The sequence below is a fragment of the Thunnus maccoyii genome, chromosome 5 (assembly GCF_910596095.1).
Source record: "Thunnus maccoyii chromosome 5, fThuMac1.1, whole genome shotgun sequence".
Taxonomy (NCBI): domain Eukaryota; kingdom Metazoa; phylum Chordata; class Actinopteri; order Scombriformes; family Scombridae; genus Thunnus; species Thunnus maccoyii.
Window position 1 is genome coordinate 19,308,248 of NC_056537.1, and position 23,449 is coordinate 19,331,696.

Below are 23,449 nucleotides of genomic sequence, written 5' to 3' on the forward strand. Positions count from 1 at the left end.
AATAAAGATGAGATGTCCAGTACAGCTGGATTTTAAGAGCAGGCCTAAGCCAGGATATGACAGAGGGTACATTACATCACTCTCTAAAGCTAAACTCAGCACACAAGCCCATGAACTATGTTATTTGTTTACATCACTGGATCCCAAACCAACACTAATCTCTAAGACGTAACATGTGTGTTTAGAGACACATCCTCATACTTCTGCATGAACATGAGTGCATGAACATTAGTGTGGCCATATAGCCATTGTGGTTCCATAATCAAGAGGTGTTAAATGTGTACAGGCTCTAATATTTTATCTCACCGATAAAACAATTAAAATGTGTTGATTCACAAACAGAATGTGTGCAATATAGTCTCCTCCTCTATAGTGGTTATTAGAAGTGCTCTCCCTGGCTCTGCAGAGGCAGGCGCATTGCTGTGATTTGGTCTGCTACGTTGCTACAGACTCACTGCTTTGTCTATTGACAGCTTATGCTTTCCTCTCCTCCTTAGCTGTCTATTATTGGAGCTTAGATGTGATAAGAAATGTGTCTTCAGAGGATTACATTTTAAAAGTAATAGCATTGCTCATAAAATGTGATTTGCTCTTTTTCAAGGTAAGCATTTTTATTGCTGTCTTACAAGTATCGTTAGTTTTAGTGTAACAGCAGCAAGCATGTTAATAGTAGAGACCATAAGTTTCTATTGACAAATGTTATTTATGGTTAATATTCCTGTATAAATGCTTTGGTTGTTTGAATTGTCCAGCTACAATAGTGCTGGGTGAAGACTGAATTTATGTTACTTTGGATGCTATGGTACTACTCTGCATAAGAAACTATGTTATATTGTAGCATGTGGTTGTCTATAACAAGTCAAAGACATCTTTGGTAGTAGAAAACATGAACGCTATGAGTTATTATCTACTGCAACGCACCGCAATACCTAATTACGTTGGCACAGATTACATTATGCTGTTAGTGTTTGTTTTGTTTTTGTTTTTGTTTTTGTTTTTGTTTTGTTTTTTACTCTTGTTTTTTTAATACCTCACATTCATGTAATTTCAACTTTACAATTACAGAGACCTAAACATGCCACACTACCAAAAATCTGATTGGAACCTGATTTTACTCACAGATTCAATAAAACAATTTTAATATTAAGACTTGACACCAGAGAACTAAGTACATGTTGTAATGTTTTTTGTTGCAGGTTTGTTTGTGTCTATAGTCTTACTAAAAACTGAAGCAAAATGTAGGATACTTTCACAAAAAAAGAGTTAAGGCATTCTTATCTCAGTAAATCAGGCTAATTTTCAGCAAATTCAGTTTTTAAAAATGAGCTATGTTACAATGAAAACTATAATTCCAGTCTAAAACTGAAACCCTGAATCTCTGTCAGGCTGCTTTTTAGGGTTTGCTCAGACTCTTAGACTTAACTACTGTAACAATCTTTGATCAGACTAAAATGCTGACTCTGTTGATTTCCATTCCTTCCACTCCCTCATCGCTGTTATAATGACCATAATTCTGAATAAAATGCAAAGTAAAGAAAAAAAAGGATGCATCAAACTTAGTAGGCACTTCTTGTTACTTTCATTATTACTTACTTGCACTAGTGCAAAGTCTCTATACAGCACACACACCGGACAACAACCACAAAGAGAATTGGAGTAAGCAGAGCACAAGAAAAGTCCTCTGCTTACTCCAGTTATCTTGGTGAACAGGTACTTTATTCAGTAACATTTTATAATAACAATCAGTAGTAAGTCATTTTTAAGACATTAGTTAACAATGGACTAATCATAAACAAAACATTAATATACCTTTGTAAATCACTTGTGAGCTATTCAAAGCAATTATAAGAAATTATGCTATTATATGAAGAAAGCATTGTCAAACAATTCATAAATAATTCATTTTTATGTGGATAAGCATTTACAAATGATTTACAGTCAGGGCAAATACACAGACCTACCACCAGAGATTTTCAACCTCATTTTCCTGTGTTTCCAGTATTGGCCAGGTGCTTCGTAAAACACAAGTGGCAGTGTTTGTGGGTCTGTAGGAGTGGGATAATGTGAATCCCCAACTACTTTCATCAGTGTTCCGTATCTGTTATAAATGATGTGAATATGAATAAATCATTTATAATTCATTTACAAGTGCTTTTGCATCCCCCCAATCTAAAGTGTAAACAATTCATCATACATAAATGTCTAACCTATCACTTTCAGATTACTTTTACCTGTTACAAAGGCTTATGCATGTACATAAGGCTTTTACAAATCTTTTTGCATCCCTCTAATAAAGTGTAAACAAATAAGCGAAGTAAAGTCTAAGTGAAAAAGAGAGGAAAAAGGGCTCAACCAACTTCATTAAAGTCAACATATGAATTATATCATTAAATTAAGTAAAACTTTAGAGAATTTTCAATAAAAAATGAGTTGTATCAACTGTAACAGTCAATTTTAAACATTTTTACCAACTGCTCTTTTTTAAGTATGATGTCAAATATATAATATAAATACATTAATATAATATATCAGAATAATACATTGTCACATTTTTTAATGAAAGCATAAATATACAGTTCAAGAGACAAGTGATGCTTCATTCCTTTAGTCTTGCTGGAGAAAAACATAAAGCTTTATTTGTAAAGATAAAATCAACAAACAACATCCAGAACAAGCTTATCTTGGAATGTTTTTTTATAAACTCTGTAAAAGAGCCTTAAACACACACAGTGCCAGTCAGGAGGAGGACATTTCTCTTTGTCTGATAACGTTAAAAGCAAAGTTAGACTTTGCTGTTGGCTTCCCAACTCATTATTTGAAAAAACGAGCGAAAAAGATGGAGAGAGAGCTGCTGTGGTCGAGTGAGCTGGAGAGTGAATGAAGAGAGGGAGCGCTGGTAGTGAGAAAGCCGGTGAATCAGATCAATAAAACGTTATTTTCTGATTGTTTCACAGCGGTTACGTTCTAGAGCACAAATAAACATGCCCACACTCCCACACACCTCCGCTCACCCCTGCGGTGGTGGGCTGCACCACCTGATTTGGTTGGCCTAACCATGATAATGCTAATGTTAATTTTTGCTAGCAAAAAACAGGCTTAAAACCATTAAAACAAAATTAAATTACCGGAAAACTGAACATCTGACTCCTTAGAGGGTCTTTTAGTACATCCAAATGCTGAACAAAACTTTTTTGAGCAACCAAAATGTTACGATTAACTTTAGTGAACTGAAAACACACTGAAATAATAATAGCTACAGCCATCTGGAGCCAGGCTTATGCTCTGTGAATCCGGGGTTGCACCATGTTTATGTTACCTAACCAACGTTGTCGCCATGGTAGGGACTTGTCAATCGCAATGTAGCCACACCTTAAAGCCTGACTTTATCATAAAATTTAAATTAAATGGGACAATAGTTTATAAAATGAACATCATACTGTACTGAAGAAGACTTGAAACTAGTGATTGAAAACCCATTAGGAAACTGTTTACTGAGGTAATAAATCAAGTGAGAAGTAGGGTCATTTTCTCATAGACTTCCATACAAACAGATTTCTTTTTGGAGCCAATGGAGTAGCCCCCTGATGGCCATTAGATAAAATGCAGGTTTCAGTCACTTCTGCATTGGCTTTATTTTTCAGACCCAGAACTACCCGCTTGATCACAACTCATGCATTTACCCACTGTAGATTGAAATATGTTCTTATTCAGGTGGTACAACTTTACATTAACCAAAATTATAGAAATAATCTGTTGTCTACCAACATGCTAACATGGGCTAGCATGCTAACGGGCTAATCGCAACTAGCATCACAACTTTTACAAACTGCATCAAATTGATAGTGTTGAAAATATACACATATGTATTTACCTTCTCTAAATTGCACTTAATCCTATATCAGGTCGTATAACTCTCCCATTAACCGAAAGTTATTCTGCCAAATATCTGTGTCTACTTTCCCTACCTTCCCTATGTTATAGCCCGCAGGTGCCTCTTGTAGTGTTGACTCTACACCAGTGACTAAAACTCAGATTTAAACACTGAATAATTTTATTAAATTCAGTTCAATTCAATTTTATTTAGGCTATATAGCACCAAATCACAACAGATATTATCTCAGGGCACTTTTTTACATAGAGCAGGTTTAGACTGTACTCTTTATTTTACAGAGACTCAATAATCAATCCCCCATGAGCAAGCACTTGGCGGCTGCAGCAAGGAAAAACTCCCCTTTAAGGGGAAGAAACCTCAAGCAGAACCAGGCTCTAGGTGGGCGGCCATCTGTCTTGACCGGTTGGGTTGAGAGAGAAAGAGGGAGGGGGAGGGGGGACAGAGAGACACAGAGAAGCACACTAACAACAATAATAACAATAACAACAACAATAATAATAGAAATATGACTAATCATAATAATAATAAGAGCCTACTTATGTGTCTTTAGTAGAATATAATTAACATGAGACTCCACACACAACCGACCCCAACAAAGCATCAGCACTGCCAGCACATCAAGTTCAACCTGGTTCTGTGGAGCAGGGCGGGTCATCAGTAACTTTTGATATAAGCGTAATTATTGAGTTATTGGACTCAACTTACTACAAAGTTTTCTAAACCTTGATTTTGTAACACCTCTTAAAAAGGACATGTAAATGTATAAATTAAACTTTTACTATTCATGTGCAAAGCTTTTTGCAGACTATTAAGTTGGAAAACAATCTACAGCCAAAGAATGTGCATATATAATGAAATAATTTCATATAATCGCTTTGAGTGGCTCACAAGTGATTCATAATATATCAACAAATCATTAATTAATCATCCAGTGTACTAATGATTTTTTCTTGAAGATTCTTCATAATTACCTAATCATTTAGATGACTTACAACATATCTGTGATATGTTACCATAGAATTAAGTAATCATTTACAAAGGTATATTAATGTTTTGTTCATGATTAGTTCATCATTGACTAATGTCATAATTGGCTTACAACTGATTATTATTTTAAAGTGTTACCCATTATTCTGACACATCACATTAGCTCTGAGTTGGCTTTGCGGAATAGATTAATCCTGGATCAGTAAGTTAGGTTCACTCAAGGCAGACATTCCACAATAGACCCCTTTCACAGCAGACATTCTGACTTTTCAAAGCAGTAAACGCACAGCTGTAAATAACAACACTAATGATGGCTCCATTCCATTAAGTATACCACTAAGCCATGTCAGTGAGCATACACAATGCCAGAGCCCTGGAACTGGCTCACCTAAATGCAATTCAGCCATCATTAATGTTACTGAATCCTCCTGTGCTTGATAAGTCAAAATGTCTCCTGTGAAAAAGGTCAAAAAAACAAAACCAGAAACACTCTGTCCGTATCCTCCTTTATGAAATACTTCTCTAAGCCTTTGAATTGTAATCTGTAAAGAAACCAGCAAACTATTGCTTTAACATTGACTGAATGTATAACTGAGTCTTAAGTTATATATGTAATATATCATATTGGTGTAGTGTGTAATCATATGTTGTGTTGTGTTGTTTGTTTGTTCACAGAAGGAATGGCTGTGTCTGAACTGCCAGACTCAAAGGGCTTTGTTGGGGCAGCTGGGAGACTCAGGAAAAATGCCACAGCCTTCCCCTGTATCAGCCAAACCAGACACCCAAGCCACACCTGCAGCCAAAAAGGCAGAGCCCAAAGCTGCCCCTACAAAGACAGAGCCCACACCTGTGGCCACAAAATCACAGCCCACCGATGCCCCCACCAAGGAAGTAACAACAGTTCAAACCCCAATAGCAAATACAGAGCCTACATCTGTCAAGATGGAAACCACGGCTACAGCAGCTTCCACACAAAACAAGCTCGAGACAACACTCACACCCACAGCACCAAAAGTTCTACCTGTCACAGCAGAAAACCAGCCTTTAGCAGCATCTACAGCAGAACCCATTATACCCACTATGGCTCCTGTGCAACAGACAGTAGCAACACCAAAAGTTGAAGTGCCAAACATAGATATTCCCAAGACTGGAAAAGTGGAAAGTAAAGAAGAGGCAGTGAAAGTGGAGCTCAGTGTGACAGAATTTTCCCAAGCTGAAGAGTCTAAACCTGACCCTCCAAAAGTCAAAGTTGAAGCAGGTGTAGCTGCAGCTTCCTCTGTCCCTGTGACGGAGGCTACAGTTGCACTCACCTCCCCTATTGCTGCAGACATTGCTATGGCTGGAGTTGTTCCAGGGACTGACACAAAGCCAGAATTGTCTGCTCCAGAGAAGATTATCAAGGAAATGCAACCTGCAGATCAAATCAAACTGACAGAGCCAACAAAATCTTTACAGCAAGTTGAGCTGGAACCACAGTCACAAGAACCACAGCTGGTATTGGAAAAAGAACCACTCACAGCAGATGACAGCAAGCAAGTGGCTGACAAGTTGGTTGAAAAAGTAAATGATGTCACCTCAATTCCAGAGCCACAACCAATATCAACAACAAATATCACCATACAAGTAAGAGCAGCTCTTCTTCATAAATAAGAATTGATGTATTGACAAATGTTCAGTAGGACATTATAAAATCAACATTATATAAGAAAATAATTAGATACTATGGAAAGCCATTCTGTCATTACAACCATCCTGGCGACCTTCCCTATATTTATAAAAATTGAGGAGCTTGAGGATTAAATACAGATGTTGTCTTTGAGACATGTAGGCATCTACTTCCTAACTGATTTTGATATTGCTGTTTGGCTAACTATATGCAGCTGTGACAGTAGGGAAGACGGTAAAGTTGTGCAACAAGCATTATTTTAATATACAGTATATGTTGTATTTTAGCCATTTCATGCAGATTTTTGTTAATCTCACTTCAATTATTTTCCATTTTGGTGATAAGTGTAATGACACCAAAACTAGTACATATGACACTGATTATCTCAAGAGGGGGAGGGGGACTACATCTTCATTATTCATGTGTCTTCTGAAATATGTTCACTGTTATCTTATATGGACAATACTTGGGTGATGCACCTCTCCACTCCATTCCACCATTTTCATAATTACATCTAAATAACATGCTACAGTTACAAATAAAAACAAGGTAAAATATCTGGCACTGCAAGTCTGATTCTTTCTAATACGAAATGTATTTACTGTCATTTTGTTTTCTCACATTTTCAGGACCAAGATGAAACCAAACAAGAACCAATGAAAGAAGGAAAGGACTCCATTCCTACTGGGCAGGTTAAATTGGCAAACACTGTTGTCCCTGTGACAGCTACTCAGGCCAAATCTAAAGCAGAGAAGAATGATGAAGATCAACCCCAGATTTTACCCATATCACAAGAATTGAAGGATGGGCAGGTGGTTAGGGATGTACCTGAAAAAGATATAAAAACAGATACATCCATGCCAGTAAAGGAGGAGGTTAAAACTGAGAGAAGGCGCCTAAGTTTCCAAGCAATGGAAGAGAGCAGTGAAAGCGAGCTCACACCCTCACCTAAAGTTCAGAGGAGAAGGCTGGAGGTAAGCAATATTTCATCCAGCAGTGAGGACATCAAAACTGAAAGTGCTGACTCCTCTATAGAAGATGAAGACTTCATTCGCAAGCAGATAATGGGTATGGGTGATGAAGAAGAAATGTCTCTTTCAGAAGATGAGAAAGAGAAGAAATTGGCAAATGAGGAGGCTGAGCTTGATACTGCTTCAGTGGAACCCAAATCACTGTCTAGAAAAGGTAGTACAGATAATGAAGACAGCCCAGCCAGGAGAAAAGCCCTCCTGAAAACTGATGCTGCAACTACTCAGGAAGCTCCTGAAACAGTGCCCAGCACCACTTTCAAGAAAGCTATTCCAGTCATGAGACAGAGACAAAGCACTGATGAAGAAGTAGAGAGCATCACAGAATCCCTGTCAAAGGGATCATCTAGTGTTCAGGCATCTAGCTTTACTCCAGGATCTTCACCTACATCTGCCTCATCTCTAGAGGAGGACAGTGATAGCAGTCCCAGCCACAGGAAAGTCAGTGGGGACAAACAGTATCGCAAAGGTAAGCACAGGCAGCCAACCCAGCCTCTCCCCACCATCGAAGACTCCTCTGAGGAAGAGAAGATGAGAGAGGAAGAGAAGTCTAGGAAAGACAAAGACGAACTAATGCCCCATGGCCAACGTCTGTCTCCAACTGAGGATGCATCCTCCATAGAGGATCTGAGACAGGTCACCACAATGGATGAAACCAGTAGAACATCTGGCTCTGAGTACTCTGGCAGTATAGAATCGGAACCGGAGGCTAGGCGAGCTGTACAGAGAGGACGTAAGCCTTCACCAACAGTGATACCATACACTCCTTCTGACCCATTTAAAGAGAAGCATATGGTGTCAAAATCTTTAAAGAGTGCTGAAGAGGCATATGAGGAAATTATTCAGAAAACAAAAGCTATTCCAGGGGAGAGTCCTCCTGATATTGAGCCACTCTATGGGGGAATGGCAATAGAGGACTATCTTTACGAATCCTTAGTTGAGGAGCCTGAAGTTAGGATAATTGAATCTCAAGAGGAAGAACCCAAATGGGATACTGGCTCTGAACCGCTCAAGAAACTCAGGTCTCCAGAGGAGGTTTATGAAGAGATGATGCAGAAAAAGAGAGAATTGATGATGATAGAGCAGGAGTTTCAACAGGCCCAGACTGCCATGGAATCTTCCTTGTCTGAGCCTCCCTCAGTTGCTGAGACCTGTGTGGTGACCATACCTACAGAAGAGACATCCCTTACTGGACAAACAATGTCTCTTACAGGCAATGACACTACCAGTGAACTTACAGTCAAGAAAAAGAAACGCCCAGCTCCACCACGGCCCTCTGAACCTCCTAAGCGCCCTGAGGTGACTGTTGTTCCCAGCACTCCTAGTGGATCTATAAGTTTTGTTAGGCCCATGGTTCCTCAAGATCCTGCCCTCAGAAAGGCACTATTCCCCATACCAGACCTCAAGATTACCCAATGTTCATCTGGGGAGGAAGAGGATGACAGTCTTGCAGACGAGTATGGTGTTGGTGTTTCCTCTGATATTACCCCCAGTGATGATTCTGAGACTAAAGAAGATCTGTCCATAAGCCCACCTTTGTCTGAAACCACTGAAATGGACCCCATCTGTGTGGTCTGTGAAATTCCGGAACCAAAACCGATTCCAACTCCAATATCAGCCCCAGAACTAACCACTACACCTTCGCCTGTATCACCAGTCTCCTCTCCAACTTCACCAGCCACTCCAGATTCCAGTCTGGCATCTAATGCTACATCATCATCCTCATTCTTGGCTCAAACACCTCTTTCATCAGATTCAACTCCACTGTCTACACCAACACCTCCAACTTCATTTGTAACCCAGTCCCCTCCAGACATCTCGCCACCATCAATTGCAACAGTATCTCCTAGTGAGGGCCCAGCATCTTATCCTACTCCAACCACAGTCATAGTTACAATACCAGATGTGGTGTCTGATCCATCCAAAGCTCAAACAACTGATTTAGTTCAAGTTAAGGCTTCTACAGCTGAAGCTCCAACTCCAGCCCTAGTGGAGACTTCTGAACCTGTTGTTGTTCAAATGCCAGACTTGGTTTCATCTCCATCTCAGGTGCCTATTGAGGCTCCAGCTGTAATACAGGTCTCAGCACCAAGTGAAGCACCTGTTGTTGTTTCAGCTCAACCTACTGCCCTAGGTATAGCTACAACTATTGTAACACATCCACTTCCAGTCTCCACTCCAGCTTCAGCCCATGTTGTTTCTGCTTCTGTCACTCTGGCCTCATCCCCTGGGCCAGTCATAGTCCAGATGCCTGACCTGGTTTCAACTACATCTCCAATCTCTGCACAAACCCCACTACCAGTCTCATCTCTAATAACTACCCCCGCTCAAGCCCAACCCAAAGTGGTACACTCAGTCCCTGTTCAGCCAGCTGTCCCATCAGTGATTCCAGTAGTAGTCCCAGCTCTGGCTCAAACAGCCCAGGTGCCTCCACAAGCCCCAGCATCAACGACTATAGTCAAAAAGAAAGTCCCACCACCTCCTCCCCCTCGGTCTACTTCAGTTTCATTACCTGAGCCTACCACAGAGATGCCACTTGTAAGGACTGTTCAGCCTGTTTCTCCTACTATGACAACTACCATAGTTATGGGAACCATAGAAGCTGACCAGCCAATGCAGTCTGTGGTTGTGGATATACAGCCTAGAATGGAGGACTTACAGCCAGACAGTGTGGCTGTACCTCAAGTAGTGACCCCAACCAGACAAGGGCATGTAGTCATCATAGTGCCTAGTGTGGAAAACATATCTTTGCTCAGCCAAACTCCACAAGATATATCTAGCACAGGGCCAGTAGCTTCCACTGCTTCTCTGCCACCAAGTAGTCAAATAGCCACACACCCTGTGGTTACCAGTGCATCCCCCTTTACCACAGCCACTTCAGATATACCCAGCACAGATACAGCTTCACTATTTGCTCAGGTGTCAGCAGTGCCAGTAGCTTCAGTTCCACCAGTTCTGCCAAAACCCATGGCAGAGACAAAAGTTGTAGACACAGTAGAAATACCTGTAGTAGATACACCTCCACCATATCCTACTGCTTTACCCAAGCCCACTATTCAGTCAAAGCCACCTGTTCCCACTGCAGTGACGATTGCTACAGCCACAATAGCACAGGTTTCAGTTACAACAACTGGCCCCAGTCAAACTGTAAAACCTCCTCCACCCATACCACCTAAACCTATATTAATTCCAGCTGGACTAGTTTTCAGTCACAAACCAGGAGAGAGTGTCAAGCCACCTCCTCCTACCATGGCCACCAAAGCTGCGACACTGCCCAGGACCAAAGAACCTCCAAATGCTCTGTCACTTAGCCTGACCCGGCCTGTGGAGTCTAAGTTGGGTACAACATCACCTAAGTCACCTTTGTCTCCTAGACATGCCAAATGTTTGCAAACCTATGTGGTAATAACTCTTCCATCTGAGCTGGGCTCACCAACAGAAGGTATAACAGTCCAGGCACCTGTAAGAAGAGGCTCGATCCCAACTACAAAAGTGTCAGGGGTACGGACCACACCTTCAGAGCAGAGAACACCCACTGAGGTATTCTCAGCACAGGCTACAGTTAGGAGAGCATCTGTCCCCAGTGTAAGGCATCCACCTCCAATACCCATAGCTCCAACTGTTGCTGTAGAGCAAGTGATAGCCTCTGAGGTAGTGGCTGCTAAAGTGCAAGCCAGAAGAGATTCTGTGCCCTTCTTAGTGCAACCACCACCATCTGTGGCTGATGACATGACAATTTCATCAGGTCAGCACACACCCATTCAGGCACATAGTGTTCCTCATCCAATTAAGAAACCATACATCCCCGTAATGGCGCAACAACAACCAATTATTCAACCACTGTCATTGTCAGAGGTCATCACCATGCCTCCAGAGCCAAAGGTTCTTATTCAACCACTAACAGTGGAAGCCACAGCAAGAGCACCATCTGTACCATCTGTTACTCAGCATCCACAATTTGCTATAGAGGTTATAACAGTTCCACAAGAGATTTCTGTTGAAGCACTTGTTCCTCAGACTCCAATACCAACTGTACCTGTACAGCCACACCCTCCGATAGAAGCTGTTGTTGTACCACTGCAGCCAGGGGTACCCTCAGATGCACTGGTTCCTCAAGATAGACCAGCTGCAGTCTCCTCAACTGTCCATTGTCAACAAGTTGCAACTCAAATAGAAATACTACAAGAAGAACAGCATATGCGAACTGACGACATTGTCCCCGAGGCAGTTATGATGAGATCCCCAATACCAGGAGTGGGTCAGCAAATTCCTGTTCAGCAGGAACATATGGTGGTTGAAGCAGTGTCTCATTCTACACAGCAAGAATTGCCCACAGGTTTCAATAATACTGACAACATTGCTGAACCACCATCAGTCCCACAAACTCTTCAGCCCTTAGAAGTTCTGTCTGTAGCGACCGAGCAATTATCTACACAGCAACCACTTCCTGCAGCTGAAGTGGTGACTTTCCCTACGAAGTGTGAATTACCAACAGAAGATTTTTCTACTGACACTGTTGTTAGAGTACTAGGAGTACCAACAGCATCTCCAGTAACTCATCCTCTACCTGTAGTAGCTGTTGTCCAAACACCTGAAGTAGCTATGTTGACGCCACTACCTACAGATGCTAAGATAACTACTACAATGGCTGAAGTAACACCATCACCTGTTGTAATGGGTGTCCAACAAATGGCAGCACAGCCAGAAGTGCCTGCTGTTACTTATATGCCACAGGTCTATGGAGCAATTACATCCTCAGCCATGCCACATTCAACTCCTCCACTGGAGGTCATAGCGTTAGAGCCTGAACATGAGACACCTTCAGAGGTTATAATGAAGGATGTTGTTGTAAGAAGAGCTTCAATACCACCATCAGTGATGCAACCTCAGGCAGTGGTGGGGATGCCAGTTGGAGTTATTACAACTGAGGAAACCACCAGTAGGAGGAGGACATCGATATCATCCATAGTAGAGCCACCTTACACCACAAATGAGATATTTACCTATCCTACAGAATATGAAACTCCCACACAGGTGGTCACAACCGAGGCCTTTGCTGCCACCAGGAGAGAATCCATAACCATGCCAAAACCATCACCATTGGCACAGGTTGTAATCATACCAGCCGAAAAAGATGTTCCTATTGATGGCTATGCTGTTCAGGTCCCATACAGGAGAGGGTCTGTTCCTTCAGCAGAACAACAACCACATGTATTAACTTATTCATCAGAATATGATCACCCTCTGGAGATAATAACTACTGAGGCATACACCAGGCGAACTTCAATACCCACTGCACAAGACATCACACAGGGTGTATCTGTAGCTCCAATCACCATCACTAAATTTCAGCAAGAGTCTATTGAGAGCCAAGAGATTAGAGGACCAGAAAAGGTGGTCTCCAGTATGAGTCACATGTACTCTTCTTCAATTTCCACCTCAGGCCAGCCTCCAGAAAGTCTGCCTAGCCTGGTCACTCAGGTGGTCACCACTGAGGTCCAGAGGACCACTGTGTCTGTTGTCCATGAAAGATTTCCACAGGTCCCTCCACCCAGTGTAGCAATCACTATACAACCAGATGTAGCTAAAGTCCAACCTCTGCATAAACAGAATGGGAAGATAATCTATCCCGGCGATGTAATTGATTTACGTACAATGAAGGTTGACGTAAAGATGACTGAACAAGGCATGGACCTTACACCACCTGAGTCATGTAGACAGTCTTTTTCAAGTGACACTAGTGGGCGTCAAATCACAGCAGTGCAGCCTGAGATAATAAATCTTAGTGCAGAGGTCACCCCTGCAACCACACTCTCTGTAGTCACTGACAGCATCACAATAGTCACATGCACAGCCACCATTGCCTCATATAGCAACACTCCAGCAGAGAAACCTCTCGATTTGCAGGGCCCTGTTCCATCATTGCCTCTGCCTCTTACCACATACAAACCATTCGAACCACTAGCCCAGATTGTATATAGACCTGTGAACGCCCAGCCTGTAGTCAGTGCTGTAGCATCCACAGCTCAAGACATACCCATTAATCTTTCCTTTGGAGCTCTCGTTTCCTCAGAAGGCACACAGCCAACGACTTTGGCCAGTACAGCTATTGGCAGTGGAGGCTCTGTCCTTTCTCTAGAGGCCACAGGGGCTATGGATTTGTCGAACTACAGACCAGTGAGAGCTATGGTAGCTTTGTCTGGTACAAGCCCAGGAGTAGTGACCACTGTGGTAGAGGATGATGGGACTCCGGTTGACCTTACAGCTGGTAGGAGGAGTGTGTGCTGTGATGTCATCTACAAGCTGCCATTCACAGGAAGCTGCAGAACACAGCCTCCAGTCACAACCCAGCCTGACAACCGTTTTGGCTATAGAGATGACCACTACCAATATGATAATGCTGGACTGTATGGTATCAAAGGCATGAATGGTATAAAAGCATCGATGTCTGAGACCAACCTGACAGAGGCAGGACTGTTCTCCTATGATCCCAAGAATGACTATGACTATCTCAGTGGATCTTCAGATGGAGCTATAGACCTCACTGCTACTAAACTTTCTGCTGGTGAGTATGGGGAATTTCTGCATGTTTGCATTTTTTTATTGCCATTCTTTATGCTTGTTCTATGGGCTTAGATTTGATTGATTTAATAGATTTGAAACTTTTATTTAAAATGTGCCTCTGCTTTTAAACTGATATTGTTACAGTCCAATACCTTGCTTTCTGAAGATGTATGTGGTGGTTTTACCTTTAAGTTTATTTACTCATGCTTTCCTGAACCGTTTATTTACTTTGCTATTTAATATGCATGTTTTCATTGTTAGATATTAATGCATGCTTGTTTTTCTTTTGTTTTTCTTTTGTCTTCATACAGATGCATGTGTGTGCCTGCGTGTGCTCCCTCAATATTTTGGTTTTGCTTCTTGCTAGCCAAAATGACTTCAGATATGCATGTGCAATGGAAGTCTTTTTAAATCCAAATTGCATAGCCTTCACTTCATATACAGTATGTTTGTTTCCAAAATTGTAATGTATTTGATAAAGTAAAATCTCTATTTTTTGACTTATTGTGGCAGGTAAAGCTCTAGACTACACTAGCAAAGCTACTGGAGCCTACCCTGGGATGACTACTGCTCCATATTCCCAGGTCCCTGCAGCTGGATTTGGTGTAAATAGTGTTCTAAGAACCTCAGATGGAATAGTTTACTCCTCTGTTGCTGCCCCAGTTCCATCCACATATGCAATTACCACTCAACCAGGCTCCATCTTTAGCACTACCTTAACACCTACATCCACAATCCAGAACCAGTCATTGCCCCATCCCTATGGCTTCATTCCCTCTACAGACCCAGGACAGATCATTCCTTATGACACAGGACTACCTAAGGAACTTCTACCCACAGCTTTGGCTGACATCATAACAGGGTATCCGGAAATGTACTCAGACAGCACCCTGGAGGCAATAGCTGCCTCTCTGGATGCCTTAGCCTCCTCCCCAATATTTCCTGGCTTAGACAACACTAAGATGGCCCAGTATCAGATGGAAAGAGAGTTTCTAGAACTAGAAAAACTTAAACAGCTATGTCTTGCTGAGGAGCTGGAGTGGGAGAGGCAGGAGATTCAACGTTACCGTGAACAGGAGCAGCTAATGGTCCAAAGGGAGCTGGAGGAGCTCCAGGCTCTGAAACAACAGCTTCTCTTGCAGCAAGAGGAAGAGCACCATGCCCACATGGTGGCCCAGCAGGAGACCTATGCCCAGCAGAAAGAGCAGTTGCAGCAAATCCAACAACTCCAACTGCAACTCCAGCGCCAGCTAGATGAGCATTATAGTAGCACTGGTACCACAGGAAACCTACTAGATGCCAAATATGCAGGGGTGGGGGACAGTGGCCAGTACTGGCCTGTCAAAGATGAATCTACAACTCCATCTGTTGGGACACAGTTAGAGGAAAGTCAGGACCAGCTTAACCTAGTAAAGAAGCTTCAAGCTGATCAGGACACTGGAAAAAAGATAATTGATAGTGGAGTGCAGACTGATGACGAAGATTCAGCAGAGAAGCAGCATGTAGGAAGAAGAAAGAAGAATAAGAGAAATGTTGACAGCTCAGCTCAGACAGATGATGAGGACCAAGATGAATGGGATGCTCCCACAAAAGCTCGACGGCGATCTCGAAAACATAGCAGTGATGGAAAACATGGTTCCAAGGTCTCTAGCATTGCTATCCAGACAGTGGCCGAGATATCTGTTCAGACTGACCACTCTGGAACTATCAAACGACCCAATGTCCAGATGGACACTAAGGTGGAAATCATCAAGCATATCTCAGCTCCCGAGAACTCTCAGAGAGGTGGTAGTCTGAGCTGTCAGACAGACTCAGACAGAAGGCACACACCCATTGAGGTGGGCTATAGCACACATCTGACAACAGATGTCCCCTCTAAGTCCAAAGTATTCTATACCCAAGTCTCCCCCCTGTCTCCAGAGAAGTCACTTGGAGGGCAGAGAATGCTGACTGCTGACCCAACCAGATTTTCCTCTGGCCCTCGGATATTAAAGGCTGGTCAGAAGTCTCTATCTGATCCTAAATCGCTTAGTCCTACCACAGAAGACAGGATGGGTGGATACTATGCAGACAGCTATTCTGTAAGTCACAGCAGATTATAAGTGGAAAAATTAAGAACTTTTTCTGTTAATGATTTTTCTCAGAATGTTGAAAATGCTGTGAATACAAAGATGATTGTGAAGTATGCAGAGAATTGCAATTTAATTTAGTTTGGATGTCTTTTAAATCATCATCCAATGATTTACAGATTTATGACTTATTCTTATTTCCTAGGGCCGAGGCTCTCCCTCTGGTACAGGTAAGAAGGTCAAGCGTACACTACCAGACCCCCCTCCTGAGGATGACTCTCTGACAGGACGGTCAGGGTACAGCACCAACTCTGCTCGTCGCCGTCTTGCCCGCAGTACAACAATGGCCCGGGCAAAGATCCTGCAGGACATTGACAAGGAGCTTGATATGGTGGAGAGAGAATCTTCTAAACTTCGCAAGAAACAGGCTGAGCTAGATGAAGAGGAAAAGGAGATTGATGCCAAGTTACGGTGAGATGCTACAGATTTAATATCAACACAATTTAGGCTTAGGCATTTGTTCAGACCCTGTGACATTAATTCATGAACCAATAATGTTAGTAACCAGTGTATATTATGTAAATTGATTACAATCAGTATTGCTGCATTCGTCCCTCTCTTGCAATCATTATTCCTAATTCATCTGCATGATTCCCCTCTTACCTTGATAGCTTATGGGCTAAAAGGCTGCCTTGACATCACTCAGTGAGACCTCTCCAAACTCACACATAGTAACAGGTATTAATGTGTGAGAACCCGGAACATTATTTGCTTCTTTGGTTGTAATGTTAATAAAATTGTTACTGCTTAAATTGTAAAACAATATGTGTTTTTCTCATTAGGTACCTGGAGATGGGTATCAACCGGCGTAAGGAGGCCTTACTGAAGGAGCGAGAGAAGAGAGAGAGGGCCTATCTCCAGGGGGTAGCAGAGGAAAGAGATTACATGTCAGACAGTGAGGTTAGCAACATCAGGGAGGCCAGGGGTGATGGACTGGAGAGACCACGGACAGCTCCCCAGTCTGAGTTTGACCAATTCATCCCCCCACAGACAGAAGCTGACTCCCAGTACAACACACTAACTAGTCCCTACTCTCACTATGCCCAGTATGTTCCCCAGACTCAAACTACCAGCCACTACACCCAACAGAACCTATATCAGCAGCAGTCCCTTTACCACCAACAAGTGTCTCCTTACCAAAATGTTCCAACCCTGTCCCTCTCACATGCCCAGGCTCAGCCTAGCAGCTTCCAACATGCTCTGCTGTTGCAACAGGGAAAGCAGCGACAAACCACCCTGTCTGATTTAGAGCCTAAGATCACTACCAACTATGAAGTCATACGCAACCAGCCTCTACTCATTGTGCCAACCTCCACAGAAAGCGGCTATGGGGTGGCACATCTGGGGGGCAAGTATGGCAGCTTGGACTTGAGGCTAGGGCTAGAGGAGAGGAGCATGGCCTCCAGTCCCATGTCTAGCATTTCTGCTGATTCCTTCTATGCTGATATTGACCACCACAATGCCAGGAACTACGTGCTGATTGAGGACATTGGGGAGCTCACCAAGGCCTCAACAGGGCTGGGCAACACAGGCTTGGGTTCTGGATTTAACCTGCCTGATAAGGAGTTGTCCAAAGCAGACAGACTACTCAGGGCAGCAGAAGTCAGGCGCACAGCAGAGGTACATTCTGTTACACTCCTCATTGAAAAAACTATTTAAAACAAATGTAGACATAATGAATTATGTGTATTTACCATTGATTACTTATTGTTGAGTTATATATAAAACATAAAATGCATGTGTTATTGTGTGAGTTCAAATCACACATCTGTTGAGAAAATACTCAACGTGTGACATTTTTCCCTTTTAGGTTGCAGATTTTTTAGGCTCATCTCGGCTTCAGGGTTATGGTAAAGGAGAAGATGACACTATGGAGGAGCCCTATGAGTTGAAGCTACTGAAGCAGCAGATAAAGCAGGAGTTCAGGCGAGGAACTGAGGGACTAGAACACTTAACAGGCTTGGGCCTGCCTCAGTATCTCCCTAGTGATAGCAGTTTTCGCCACTTCCCTAAAGGTGAGAAATATAGCATCGGCAGGCTCACCCTTGAAAAACAGGCTGCAAAACAACTCCCAGCAGCTGTGCTTTACCAGAAACAGATGAAGAACAAAAAGGCCCTGATAGACCCCAAAGCCATCACTAAATTTTCCCCAATTCAGGAGAGTAGGGATCTGGAGCCAGACTTTGGCAGCTACATGGGATCTGGAGCCTCCTCTGTGACCAATCTGGCAGCGAGGGCTAGGTTGCTTCAGGATGAGATTACATTTGGGCTAAGAAAGAACTTGTCTGAGCAGCAAAAATATTTGGGCTCCTCCCTGGGGGCCAACCTAGCTGGTTCTCTTAATCTTGGGCAGTCTCTTGGACTGGGATCCACTATTAGGGCTACTGTCCAGGATGATGGAACCTACCCAAGTGGCACCCGCTCCCGACCCTCATCACGCCCCTCCTCCCGCCCCTCTTCTGTCTACGGCTTGGATCTATCTATCAAACGTGACCTGTCCAGCTCTTCACTCAGACTTAAAACAGAGGGAGAGGTCCTGGATGCAGCATTTGCCCCTGGGGTGGCCAGAGCAAAGCCCACCAGTTTACCTATCAGCCAAAGCAGGGGCCGTATCCCCATTGTGGCTCAGAACTCTGAGGAGGAGAGCCCTCTGAGCCCAGTGGGGCAGCCTATGGGTATGGCTAGAGCCTCAGCTGGACCTCTCCCTCCCATCTCTGCTGACACCAGGGACCAATTTGGGTCTAGCCATTCCCTGCCAGAGGTTCAACAACATATGAGGGAGGAATCTCGGACACGTGGCTATGATCGTGACATCGCATTCATCATGGATGACTTACAAGGCGCCATGTCTGACAGCGAAGGTAAATGGAGCCTGAGACTGTTGCAGCAACTCAACTGTGTGGACCTGCTTGTCATGCATGCTAATGCTGAGTGGTCTTATTGACTTTGTGCATTAACTGGTTCTTTCTCAATCATCAGTGCTCCAGATAATTGTTGTTGGTAGTTCTTACTATATTCCCCTCTGTCACGGTAAATGTCACATGTTTGCATGCTGTTTCTTTCCTTTTTAATATCTCACTCACCGATACATAATACTCTTGGTCTGAGTTTATGTATGTTACTAATCAGTTCTATCCATGTTTGTTCTGTGATTTTATTAGCATGCTTTGTCTTTTTATTTTACAATGGTTTTACTTCTACACAGTTAAATATAGTGGTAACAGAATTGTTGTGCACAAAATCTATAGACTTGAACTTATTCATACATGTCCACATTATGGCTGCCTTATCCTTAGTGAGAGCCCAAAATTTATTCCAAATCTGAGCAATAAATATTTTATGGTCACCCTAAACACAGTATCTACGCTGGAAACATTTAGTGAATGCATGGTAGATATAACATTGTTATTGAGATTTTTTTTCCCACATAACTATTTATATTAAGAGAGGTTGTGGCACTAAGAGTATTTATTTAATCTAAAAAGTTAGATACCAAGAATAAAAACAAGACTAAAAAAGAAGACTTTTAGTACAAGTTACATATAGGATTAAGCTATGTGTTATGAAAAATCCCTGTAATGTATAATATGTAAGCTATTTTAAATAACAAAAAGAAAGAATTTAAAATAGAACAGTGTAATATTTAATCATCTTTCTATATGTGAAGTGCCTCATAAATGTAAATCAAGTCAAATTCTACTTACAGTATATAGAATTTACAGCTTTTAAAATGTGTGGTTAATGCAATTTAAAGTGTTTCTGACTTTATTTAGATCACCTGGAAGCTGCCTTAGCTGCAGAAACCTATAGTGAAAGACTTTACATAAAAGTATGACAAGGAGTGTCCAGGGATTCTCACTTTCTGTTTTTTTTCCTGGCCCTCTCTTACTAATCTGCAGAGCGAAATTGTGTCTTTGTGAGAAGTAGGTCATCGCTTCAGAAAGATGTATATTTACTTTTCTAAGGCACCCTTTCAGCTAGTTTGGAGAAAAACTGGCGGTAGTCATTTTTAAAGGAATACTGCTGATTCATGGTGTCTGGTGTGTGTTCCACAGTCAAGGCATTCACTTTGTGTAGTTACTTTTCTCTAAATCCTGGAAAGTCAGTGACACACCTACAGTACCAATAGAAGAGTAATCCAATTTGCAGGAGTTTTCTTCACTTAAAACCACACTGCAATGCAATAACGTTTTCTCGTAATGTGTACTGTGAAGATTAACATTTAGCATCATATTATTGTGTCTTTGTGTTTTGTTAACTATATGTCTTTATTTCTATATATCTTTGATTTTCTATCTGTATCTGATTTTGCATCCTTGCATGTTGTGCAATACATATGTTTTCCATTTCCATCTTAATAAAGTGAATGTTTTCTGTTTGTTGATTGTTGCTGTGGATGTCTCATTGCCATGTGAGATGTCCATGACCCCTAGTGATTGACAAACAAATATTGACACATACTATCTTGATCTCCGTAAGTGTGGGATTGGTAGTGTTCTATTAGGTTAAGTAAAACCATATCTGTAAATATCAATATCAATATCATACAGCATATGAAAATTAGTTCATCATTCCTAAGATTTAATATGATACAGTATGTTATGCGTTTAGTAGTGACAGGTAAACAACACACTGCATACAATACATTATGAAAGGACAATGGCTTTTGTAAAACACTGTTGCCTGCTTAGGGCTAAGTTTTGGAGTTTTTAACGAAATTCACATTGATTATCAGATAAGTATCCCAGTGACACAGTAACAAAAATGTTTAGCAACTTTGGCTTTCATTTCTGGATGGTTTTCAAAGGATCAGTATAGTTAAGTTCCTGGTAAGATGATATGTGTCCTGACTCCACATAAAAGTGTCAATCTGCCTTGATTACAGCACTAAGTGAGTCCATGCTGGCTTTGAACAGAGATGATGCCAGAATCTTTCATGAAAGTATCAGACACGGTAGAGTATCTTACAGTACTAGTTAAAGATATTTAATCTCATGATACTACAATGGCTCAATCATTACATTAATTGATAGATGTTTTTTTTCCCTAAAATGTATTTTGTATGTTTTTTATAATGCTTTTCCTTAAATTTGTAAAATATCTGACAGGCAAGTAATGTCAGACTCGTAGTAATTTCAAGCATGCATCTTACATTGACTATTGCTTTCAGTGCATGTGGTGAAGAACAGTATACTCACAATACAAATCTAGTCTTAGCACAATTCCAGTAGTTTGTTAAGTTTGTAGTTTGTTGAACGAATTTCTTTAAAAAATATATATATAACTTTGCACCCCAGCTGGAGGCCCAAACTGGAATATAGAAGGTGAGACAGCATCCCAACTCCCATGTAGTTACATAGAGACTGTATGCCTCCATGCCGCATATCATGGTTCTGAATGATCCACTTCTCTGGTTGATTTTGTAAACACACCAGACTCATTCTGGAATGACCCACATCTCAATGGTACACAATACATGTCATTTAGCAGATCTCTAGTAGTTGACATGCCAGATCCATTCTGGAATGAAACCCATCTCAATGGCACTAGATACCTTTATGTGTCATATACTGTAGTAACCTCAGTTATACATCATTCTGGAATGACTGCACATCACAGTGCTTCTGTAAACATATCAGACCCATTTCCAGTATTCATGTTCATGCACTTTTGCAAAAAATCACGTGTATATTGTGTGATCATGCATAAGTATCAAAACAAAATTATGTTTAAATTGGTATTTATTGCATATACTGTATGTTGAGGCATTTTATCCAAATTTTTTATAGAATTCTGAAGGTCAATGTTGCCACTGTCTACAGATCCTAGCTCAAAATGTACCCTATAATACTGATGAGGACTGATAAGTGCTTTCTAATCCAAGACATGCAGGTAATAGGCAACATTTACCTTCAGCGTACGTAGTCATCAGGCCATTTCTCTTCATTATTATTGGTGCATCTTCTTGGTGAAATTAGCTCACTGATAATACAGAGACATTTGGCAGAGCTGCGCACATTCTATCCTAATTGACAATCTATTAAATTAAACACCAAACTGATGAGTCACATTTCTAATGTTCCTTCCACACCAAGCTGACTTGTTATCACAGCTTTAGATTTTTCTCTATAGATATTGAAAGTTTGCACAGCTTTGCAATAATGATGATAAAAATGTGACATATATACATTATTCAATGTCATCCCTAAAAGATTATTAGATGTGTAAGGTATGATGAGGTGAGGGAGGATTCACAGCACACTGCACTTAGTTCACTATTACATTACTTTAATACAGAACCACTTCACAGCTATGGTATTTTGATCTTATACCATAAGCTAGAGTGTAAGGTAAGGATTTAAATACTGTGAACATATTTCTTCATCTTCACTTTTCAAACTATTTTATGAAAAACAAAAAACAAAATACAAAATATACTAACAGTTGTTTAGAAAATGGCTATATTAATAAGATCCATTATTGTTATTTTAATTATTACTTTTTTACATTACTATTATTATCATCAGAATAGAAACACCTAAGTAGTTATGGGACAACTTCTACCCACAATGTTTTGGACTGAAATTATTGACACATAACACATAATGTTCTAAGGCTTCTTGCAACATTTCATATCTAGCAGCTATGAAAATGTGAACACAAACAAGAAAGCCCTCACACTCAGACGGGGAGCACTGCATGGTAACAAAAGCATGCCAGATTTAAAATGCTCTTGAAATGTATTCATCCTTCATTCAGTGTTTGCAGAGATCATTTGATCTCACAGAAGGTATGGATAGGGTGGAACAGAGTTTATACTTCTTTGCTTTCACCTATCCAGTCGGGACAGATCAGAGATCTTCCTGCGTATGAGCAAACAGCAGGATGGATGTGTGACAAACTTTGTGATGTAGAAACTGTGTTTCCAAAGCCTGCATTGCAAGATTGATCTCTGCCTCGTCATTACTATGTTTAAAATAGAGATTTATCAAGGTATCAGGGGTACAGAAAGTGTGTGTTTGTGTGTACATGGTTTTTAACTACTACTTCTCCTTGCCTAGCCTACCATCTAAGGAGAGAGGACACAGACTGGTTTGATAAACCAAGAGAAGGGCATCCGCAGAGCGGAAACATATCAGACAGGAGACAGGTGAGATCCAAGCTAACAGCATTCAACTTCATA

At 41.4% G+C, this 23,449-nt stretch overlaps 1 protein-coding gene across 1 annotated transcript in view; it reads left to right on the top strand.

The window, feature by feature from the left end:
- Positions 1-23,449, top strand: part of pclob (piccolo presynaptic cytomatrix protein b) — a 58,564-nt gene that overhangs the window by 22,273 nt on the left and 12,842 nt on the right. The window contains exons 11-18 of the mRNA XM_042411759.1: positions 5,555-6,502; positions 7,175-14,138; positions 14,651-16,218; positions 16,412-16,677; positions 17,049-17,886; positions 18,077-19,127; positions 21,564-21,590; positions 23,328-23,416. Coding sequence (XP_042267693.1) covers positions 5,555-6,502; positions 7,175-14,138; positions 14,651-16,218; positions 16,412-16,677; positions 17,049-17,886; positions 18,077-19,127; positions 21,564-21,590; positions 23,328-23,416 — 11,751 coding nt within the window. The remainder of the gene's footprint in view (positions 1-5,554; positions 6,503-7,174; positions 14,139-14,650; positions 16,219-16,411; positions 16,678-17,048; positions 17,887-18,076; positions 19,128-21,563; positions 21,591-23,327; positions 23,417-23,449) is intronic.